At 37.4% G+C, this 9,843-nt stretch overlaps 1 protein-coding gene across 1 annotated transcript; it reads left to right on the top strand.

Moving 5' to 3' along the window:
• The first annotated feature begins 635 nt into the window (after positions 1-635).
• Positions 636-8,803, top strand: LOC21406313. The gene is made up of 11 exons (XM_024166895.1): positions 636-969; positions 1,604-1,676; positions 1,771-1,898; positions 2,026-2,421; positions 2,526-3,844; positions 4,100-4,521; positions 4,625-6,474; positions 6,580-6,737; positions 7,205-7,365; positions 7,741-7,895; positions 8,318-8,803. Exons 1-11 carry the CDS (start codon positions 874-876, stop codon positions 8,534-8,536), a joined length of 4,977 nt encoding a protein of 1,658 aa, XP_024022663.1. The 5' UTR covers positions 636-873; the 3' UTR covers positions 8,537-8,803.
• The last annotated feature ends 1,040 nt before the right edge of the window (positions 8,804-9,843 follow it).

Here is a 9,843-nt window from a genome sequence, read left to right as displayed (position 1 = left end):
ATTTAAAAAGGAATTTTATAACAAATGACTCGTTTAGTTTGTTACTTTAAATTTTTAATTAGAATTAAGATATAATTTTATATGAGAATTTTTTATTATAATAAAAAAAATAAATGTCACTGTTTATAAGAATTTTTTATTTTAATAAAATTTAAATCGGTGAAATGAACGGAACTAAAATAAATTAACTCGCTCTCTACTCACGCGCAGGAGGAAGAAGACCATTCTAGAACTCATGCAAAAATATGTCAAAATTTTTTTTTTTCAAATATATCCATTTTCAAAAGAAAATTTACTAAAAAAACATGCAAAAGGAGGACATAATAAAAAAAAAAAGAAAAACGAAAAAAATAAATTTGCAAAAAAAAAAAAGACAGTAATTAGCAAAGACCAAAACCCAGCTCTTCTTCCGCTGTATGCGATTTTTAAAAAAAATAAAACAAAACAAACACGAAAAACATACAGAGAGAAGAAACAAGTGAGAAAATCGAATCCTTACGAACTCTTCAATCCGAGTCGGCACTGATCGGTTTCAGCCCATCTCGGCTGCGAAATCAAAGTATCCGATCGTGAAATTCCGAGTTTTCATATTAATTTTCGTTTTTTTTTTCTTAATTTGGTTCATTGAGGGATTTTAATTTTTTTTTTATAGATTTTTTTAAATTTTGGGTATTTAAATGAGAGTTCGTGATTTGGTATTGCGAGTGTCGGTTTCTGGGAAATTGGTTTCTGGGTTTTGTTTGGTTCTGTAAGTGGTTTGTTGGGCAAGAGAGGAATTTTGGGGAAATTGGAGTAGTGATGTTGGACTTTAGGGAGAGAGAACAGCTAGGGTTTTGGGGTTAGAAAAGGGGGGATTGGGAATTAGGGTTTTTGATGGTGTTGGAGATGGAAGAAAATGGCGAGCTCGAAGAAGGCGAGGCTTGCTTTGACAACGCCAATATTGACCCTGACACTGATCTCTCTTACATTGTAAGGGCGTCTTTGGTTTTTGCTTCAATCAAGTTCAATTTTTTCTTCTTGGATATTTAATGAGTAAACCTCATAAAATTAAAGTTTAGAACTTGCAAATGGTAATGGTGAATTGTAATATCTAGTGCTTGGAAAGTGCAATAAGATGAACATTAAATTGGGAGTGTTCATTTTTGTCCTTGTGTCTTCTCCGCAAAGAAAATGAAGCATTTTTAACTTTGTAAGGATCATTTTAAAGAGTTTGTGCATATAATTTGATCCTTTATGCAAACTCTGAAATTGAATCATGTGAAGTATCAACTTAACAATTGTTCCTGTTTGTTGAGTTGGGTTCACATAATTGGTTTGTCTGTAATAACAGGAAGTGGAATTTTTTCCCATAGCACAGTTCACATTTTGTAGCTAAAAATTGATGGTTAGTTTTTTATTTCATTGTTCATGATTCTGTTGATTCTACACATAGTGACGTAGCTAGAGGAAGTTTCCTCCATAACACAATTCTCTTGGAATTTTGGTTTCCATTGTTATAGTCAATGTTTGATGTTTAGGTTCTAGTTCATTCTTCATTATTCTTCATTCTATTGCTTGTACACATAGTTACATAATTTTGTCTTTTGTTTTTGTTTTCCGAAAGGATGAGAGGATCCATAATCTTCTGGGACATTTCCAGAAAGACTTTGAGGGTGGAGTTTCTGCAGATAATTTGGGTAAGCGACTTATCAAAGAAGTTATAGATTATTAAGATGAGTGTGGTTTTATTTATACATTGAAAACTGATGGGGTTTGGCTTTTTTATATCAGGGGCTAAATTTGGTGGGTATGGCTCATTTTTACCTACATATGAACGCTCCCTGACTGTTTGGTCTCATCCAAAGTCACCACAGAAAAACCAGAGCATATCCAGATCTCCTAACAATTTAACTTTGGAGGTATATGGAAAACTTTCCTCCTTGTCTTTTGGTCATTTGGTAGGAAGGAGATATATATGTTCCTGACATGTTGTCAGCTTGGGAAATTCTATTTTACTTGAGCACTATGGGTTATGTTACGATACAGGGTGCCTCTCAGGTCTTGAAAGCTCCTTCAAATGCATCCCTGTGTATGAGGCTCGGAACTTTTCCCAGCAGTGATCGTCCATTACATAATTCTATAGCACCTTCTGTGGACATTTCAGTGAAGAAAAGTTCACGCCTGCCTTCTGTCCAAGTTGCTGAAAAATGTGCTTTGAAGGATGAAACTCCAAATAGATCAGCCAACCAAACTGATCAAAGACCATTGAAGTTTCGAATTAAGATGAGTTCCGATAACTTGGCGCAAAAGAATGCAATTTATAGTGGTCTCGGCCTTGATGACTCTCCATCTTCATCTTCGGGGAACAACTCCGAGGAAAGTGGGGGGAGGCCACCTGTACCTCGAGAGACTGTGGACGAGTTCCTCACTAACATTATAAAGGTGATATTTGCACTGTTTTGTCATCATATTATGATTCTGGCAATGGATGGAATGGACCAAAATAATCCGACTGTATTTCTTGTTTATTTGATGTCTTGGAACAGGTTATGACTTCCTTTCCAATTCCTGGAGATGTAACAATATCACCTCTTCATGATAGTTTGCTTTGCTTGACTAGGGAGGAAAAGTTTTTTAAAGCAAATAAAGGGGAACATTCATTCAAGGGTGTTCAAGATAACTCTGCTATTTTAAAAAATAAACCGAGTTCTAAGCAGAGGGATGGAAAAGTGTCAAAGGAGAAGGCAAAATCATCAGGAAAAAGGAAAAGGCATACTGAAATGAAGCATGGGAATGGTACATATGTTGAGAATGACATTACTGTTCGTGAAAACATGACATCAGATAAGGAAACCATTGTAGGGAAGGAGTTTTTGTGTAATGGCTCAAAATGCACACCAAAAACCAACACAGAATGTGATGCTGGTGGTTCTGTGAAAGTGATTGGTCGGGAGTTTGAAGTTCTTAAGGACGCCAAAAATGATGAGAGGAAAGATAGATTATTTCCCTCTAAATTACGGAAAGAGGAACCATTTGAATCTTTATCTGGTCAGGACTGCAGGAAGAATGAGAAACAATCATCTATGGGTAGTTTTGTTGAAAAGATTTCAGAACAGAGATTTACGGATTCCTTCAAGGATGCTCCAAATGATCTGAGGGATGACAGCAAGTGCAAGGGTAACAAGATTTCTGTGAACTTAAAAGGATACTCTGATGTATCAAAATCAGAAGAAGGTCTAGATCTGCAGAGGAAGAATATTGGTCCAAAGAATACATTAAATGAACATGATGAAACAAATTTTCCTCGTAAGAAAGAAAAGCAATCCTTTGAAGGCAAGAATAAGTCGAAGGGGACAAAGGAAAGTTTGGGGATTGAGACAGGTGCGGTACCAAATGATAAAAAGAATATCAGGCACAGTGCTGGCCCTTGCAGTAGTAAAACGCAGAAGCTTAAGTCACATAATAGCAAGGCTGGAGATAGTAATTCCGATTTGTTGTGTGGCAAAGATCTAGAACTGACAGACATGAGACTGGATCTCGGGGAGAGACATACAGCTGATAAGCAAAAGCCTGCTAAGCTTGGTAATGTTGAAGTAGATAAGAAATCAATTTTGGATAATGCAAAGGAAACAGTAAGCGGTAAAAAGGTTGACGAGCGGGTATCTTTAAAAGGTGTTCCAGGTGTACATCCTCCTGTTATGGGAAATGGTAGCACTTCACAAGTGGAACCTGCTATAGCTTCCACCGTGCTCATTGAAGAAGATTGGGTTTGTTGTGATCGTTGTCAAACATGGCGGCTACTACCCTTTGGCATAAAGCCAGAGCAGCTTCCAGAGAAATGGTTGTGTAGCATGCAAAACTGGCTGTAAGTTCCCTCTTCATGCTGAACTGGTTTAGAGCTTGACAAAGCAGCTTCCCATTGAGACTAGTAATGTTCATGGCTTAATTTCAGTTGAATGTTAAATATATTTCTATTGCAACGCCTTTTCTCGTTGCTCTTGTTTACATGTAAAACATCAATTCATATATACATAAAAAATGTGCATATACATATATATTTGTTTATTTATTTACGCATGCTTTGGTGCCTGCTTACTGTGGTATTGAAATTATCTTGTAGGCCTGGAATGAGTCGCTGTGATTTCAGTGAAGAGGATACAACAAAAGCGCTACGTGCATTATACCAAGTACCAGTTTCAGAAAACCAGAATAACCTACAAAATCATGTAAATTCAGCAGATTTCCAACGTCTTGACCAAACCAACCTTCACCCAACCTTCCAGGCTTTATCTAATCGAGGAAAGAAGAGACATGGTTCGAAAGAGATGTCAAACCTTGGTAACAGTGATAGTCCTCAGATCTTGAATCCTACAACAAACCACCTGCATGAACCTGTCAAAAGTAGAAGCTTAAATGATATGAGCCAGTCTCCTTTAGATTCAAACCAAATGAAGAAATCAGGTTCTCAACATATGAGCAAACCATACAACTTGACCTTGGAAAAAGACATTGCTAAGGTGAAAGAAAAGCATGCTAATGGAGGTACCTATTCTATTTTAGGATCACTATTTCTTGGGTTGTTATCGCTTTCCTTTATGCAAAAGTCGGTAATCTCTGGGATTGTTCCCCTTTTTATCTCTTGCAGGGAACTCTAAGGAAACAAGGAATAAAAGCAAGAGCGATGCTGATCAATATGCATGTGAAACTTCAACGAAACCTAAGACTGAAGGTATGTACAATGCCGTCAGACATCAAGATTCTAATATTGGTTTAGGGAAGGCGGGTCCGAGTTCAAGCACCAAGGCAAGGGTGAAAGGTTTAAGAAATGGTGAATATTGTTTATCTAAAGAAACCAAGTTCGGGGCAGAGGACGCTCAAATTTCCATAAAGAAATCCGAAGACCAAGGTCGGGTCTCATCTGGAAGTGAGAGGTCCATGAAGAAAAGGAAATTGAAGGATTGGCAAGACAATCAGACACATATTGATACGTTTGATAATTCTGCATACAATGTCAAGGTACATAAGGAGGTTAGTCGTGAAAGTGGATTTAGGAAGGAAAAGAAGTGCAGAATTTCTAAGGCTGATGGAAAGGAGTCAAGTAGTAACAGTGGAAATGATAAGTTTGACAGAAAAGATAGAGTGGCCCCAATTATTTTGTCAGGTGTTAAAAGTTATCAATTTGATAGAATGGGAAAAGATGGAATTGTTGTTAAGGACCAGAAACCAAGGAAACATAGTAAAAAAGATGCATCTCAACAAGCTCTGGATGGTGCATACTCATCAAAAAAGGATTTGGGGTCTGGACATGTTTCAATGGCTGCCACTTCAAGCTCTTCAAAAGTTTCTGGTTCCCACAAAGTGAGAGGCAAATTTGAAGAAGCAAAAGGCTCGCCAGTGGAATCGGTTTCGTCATCTCCTTTGAGAACGACCAATTTGGACAAGTTTACACGAGCTGCGGGGGATGTTCTCAGGAAAGATGACGCTGTTAATGGTGGTTTCCCATCTGTGAGTAATTCTAAAAAACCCTTGGCTGCGGATGCTAATGGTGAAACTAATCGATCTGGGACCTTGAGGAAGGAGATTTCTACTAGAAAATACCAAAATGGTGATGCTACTCATGACTTCAGTGCAAAAGATGAACCATGTTTTGAAGTTGGGAGGAGCCATTTGTTTAGTGGTAATGTTGTTGATCAGCATGTTGCGGGACAGTACTATGATGAGCTTAGAGTGAAGAAGAATGATCATGAGGAGGCTTTTTCTCAGCACAAATCTTGTAAGGTGTCCACTTTGCAGTTTAAGGACAAAGACAAAATTTTGACTTCTGATTTAGATAGAGGTAAGGGTAAAGTTGCTGATCTGGTGAGTGACTACTCACAGAAGAACCAAAAATATGATTCAAAGGTTGAACCCAATCATCTTGCACCTAGTCCTGGAACAGCCACTGATGTTAAACACAGTTCTGTAAAAAAGTTGAGCATTAAAACTGTCAAGGAGGAGAAGAATAATGGTAGAAAAGATTACGCAGCACAAGGGTCAAACGACAAAGGGTTGGAAACCCAGCTAAAACGAAGAGACGATGATGGATTAGATGTGAAGTTAGCCAGATATACTACTAATGGGAAAATTGCTGAGGGCTATCCTGAAACAACTGAATCAAAAAGCAGTAAATCTAAAACTTCCTCTCATCCTGAAATTGGAGTTAAGAGAGAAGTGCCGACCCTTGGTTGTCAACCTGTGCCAGGGTCTGAAGGAGCAGGCACATTGCATACGCCTCCAATTGATGCATCCATCAATGATAAGGGGCCAAAGATGAAACATGATGGAAGTGCAAGCAACAAGATTAGAGTTAGTCACAGCTCGATTCATCTCTCGCCTGACCGACAAGGAGCTAGGGATGTTGATGCTTCAAGTCCCGTGAGAAAGTCCTCTGACGTGACAGCTACTGGTACCCTCCAAGAAGCTAAAGAGCTTAGAGACTATGCAGATCGCCTTAAGGTTTGTATGTTGCTTGTTGTCAGTTTTTTCTTTTTGTTCATAGGATTAACATGTTGCTCTTTTTGCTGCTCTCTAATTTGTAGTATGTTTTCACTATATTTACAGAGCTCTGGGTTTGCCTTTGAAAGTAGTGAGGCTTATTTCCAAGCTGCCTTAAAGTTTCTTCATGGCGCTGTACTTCTAGAAGCTTGTGGTAGTGAGAATGGAAGACATGGAGAGATGACTCAAATGCAAATATACACAACCACAGCTAAACTTTGCGAGTAAGTCTAACTTTATTTTCTGATCATATACGTCCATTATATTTCATACAACTTAACTGAGATATTTCATCTTCACAAAAACTGTAGAACCTACAATTTTTAACCTTAATGTTTAAAAGCGAGTTTCTGAGAGAGAAAAACGAGAAAAAGAAGAATAAGAAGAAACACCCATCTTGTGTTTGGAGGTTTTAAGTTTAAGGCATGTCATAATGTTGCATAATAAATATACTGAGTAAGATGTAGAAGCTTCAAAGAAACAGAGGTCAAGCTCACTTTACTATTGTGTTGTCTCAGTTTGGGTGTTGGAGGACTGGATTTCTGTTATTTTTATTATCACTGTCTAGTTTGTTGTCCATGCGGCTGTTGGGCAGCTGGAAATTTTTATTTTTACTGCATTGTTTTAAAGTTCTTATTCTTCTTAGTTGTTCATGTGTTTGGTATAATGCTGCTGCCTTTGCAATCCACAGACTCTGTGCCCATGAATATGAAAGACGCCAAGAAATGGCTGCAGCTGCCTTGGCCTATAAATGCATGGAGATTGCATACATGAGGGTCGTATACTGTAAACATTCCAGTACAAACAGAGATCGGCATGAGTTGCAAGCAACTTTGCATATCGTTCCTCAAGGTAATTGAAGGGTCTTGCGTAGGTTTGCATATTAACCTTTTGGTGCCCGTTTGGTTCATGGGTTCAACCTAGATGGTTTGAACCAAAATTCAAATTTTTATGGGGAAAAAACACTATAGCAGAACTATTGGAACTGGGGTTTGGTCTCCTTTACCAAGCAAGCACTTAATATTCCATCAAAAGAGTATTTTTTGTTCATTAGGTGATGTCCATACTTTTAAGTTTTATGTCAATGACTCAATAAGCTTGATTTCAATGTTTGCTATATTTATTGAATTATTAAAGGGGGGAGCAATCAATTAACTTACAGTGTTCATTTGCATCTAAAATTGCACAAAATGATGTGTTTCCTTACATCTCAACTTATTTCTTCAGGTGAGTCTCCATCTTCTTCTGCGTCAGATGTTGATAACTTAAACACCCAAGTGATAGGGGAAAGGACTACATTACCTAGAGGTGCTTCGCATGTTGCTGGAAACCATGTCATCGCTTCTCGAAATCGTACAAGTTTTGTTAGGCTGCTCGATTTTGTAAGTAAATTTATTACTGAGTACAATCTCCTCGTTTTGACCAAAACTTAGTTTAGTAAACAGTAGCTGCTTTACAAGGTGTTTCAGGTCAAGAACATGTTAGCTATGATAATCAATTGGAGGATAATTTCTGGTTTTGTGGCTACCAAAGTATAAGATGGTTTTTTGGGGAATATGGAAAAATTATGAATGAGGGTCGTTTGACATGCATTTGCATACATCCTTGGACCATAAATGGAGGCTCAACATCGTAAAAATGCCCTAAAAAAGGCTTTATATAATTGAGCTTCTTTAAAATAAGTGAGTTATTGGATGTTGCGGCCATGGGATCTCCGAGTAGGGGCAACAGAATTTGTTATGGCCATGCTTGTTTATAGGTGTTACTAGAGGGTTAAAAATGTTCATACGTGCTTGTTTTGCAGACTCAGGATGTAAATTATGCCATGGAGGCCTCAAGAATGTCCCAGAATGCTTTCATGGCTGCTAATGCAACCCTGGAAGAGGCACAAAATAAGGATTGTATTGCTTCTATTAGAAGGGTTATTGATTTCAGCTTCCAAGATATAGAGGAACTCATACGTTTGGTTCGACTTGCAAGGGAATCTATTAGTCGTTCTGGTTTTGGTGGTGCTAGAGACTAAGTCAACCCCTGTATATATAGCATGTTTTTTTTTTTATTTTCTCCTAGTAAACGGGCATTGGGAAAAGAAGGGGAAAGAGATGCCTATCTCTAGACCTGCCCTTGAAAATCTGCTGTGGTGGGTCACCAACAGTTCGTTACCCCTCTGTACATGTGTACAAAGTGAGATTGATTAGCAAATTTTGTAATGGTCTTTTTTTTTTTTTTGTTAATGTTAAGTTTCTATTGACGTGGATAAGGGCAGAGAGCTTGCTCAGCCTTAAGTTTTGATGGGTTGGGAAAAAGAGGAAATGGATACTTTGTTCAGAAGCATGACTGATAGGTTGTGTAACAGTTTAATGATTTTTTGGCTCCTGCCATTCGGAGCTTGAGGGAAGAAATATATTTATAGAGATTTCAAATTCTTAGGCAACCAATTTGAAGAGGTTGAATACTAATTCTGATAATTGTCAGTGTTCCGTCAATGACTTTTTGTTTGTTAATACATCTTCAAAATTTTGATGAATTCAAATTCAAAGTTCTTGGATATGGTCCTGTGTAACTGTGAATTCGCAAGATTAAGTTTTGGTTTTCATTGGATACTCTAACTTTGCAAGGGAGAGATCTGTTCTTACTTAATCTTCAGGTATGAAAATCTCAATTTCATATGTACTTTTTAGCTGAGTTTCTTTTTTATTGCAATCTATTGTTTGCAATGTTAATTTTCATGAGGGCACAGCTTGCACTTAAAACTACTTGGTTGGAACCAGTTTTATCGGTATGGTCAGCGTCTGAGAAACTCAAACGATTTGTCATGCTATATGTTATTAACATTTTAGAACATTCTGCTACTAGTCATTTGTTTCAAGGTTAGTGGTTTTTTATTTTACGTTTTTTACATTGTTCATAGCAATAAGTTTCCCATTTGTGATAAATGATCCGAGGTTTTTGTTTATCCTGCATGAATAGAATTGCTTGATGCTTGGATGGTGGGATATAGACATTCTTTTTGTTGTTGATGCTACAGCTTGTGGAACACGGAATGCAAGTGGTGAAGCTCAATTTCAGGTTTCTTTGAATTTCATAGATTCTTCTGTTTTTTCTTCCTTGTTTTATCTCTCCTATTTAGTAGTCTCTTTTATTACGCAAAATTAAGATACTGATAAGTAATTTCACAGCATGTAATACAGTGGACCTTATTGATTTACCAAGAAGTTTGTTGTTCCTTCTCTCAACAAATTTGGCCATTTATACTGAACTCGGTTTTGTTTATTTTACCTTTTGTTCTAATCACTCAGATCATGATTGTTAGAGCTGCTATTTTGAATG

The sequence above is a fragment of the Morus notabilis genome, unplaced genomic scaffold, assembly GCF_000414095.1.
Source record: "Morus notabilis unplaced genomic scaffold, ASM41409v2 Scaffold156, whole genome shotgun sequence".
NCBI lineage: Eukaryota > Viridiplantae > Streptophyta > Magnoliopsida > Rosales > Moraceae > Morus > Morus notabilis.
The sequence above is the reverse complement of the archived record's forward strand: the minus strand, read 5'-3'. Positions and strand labels throughout refer to the sequence as shown.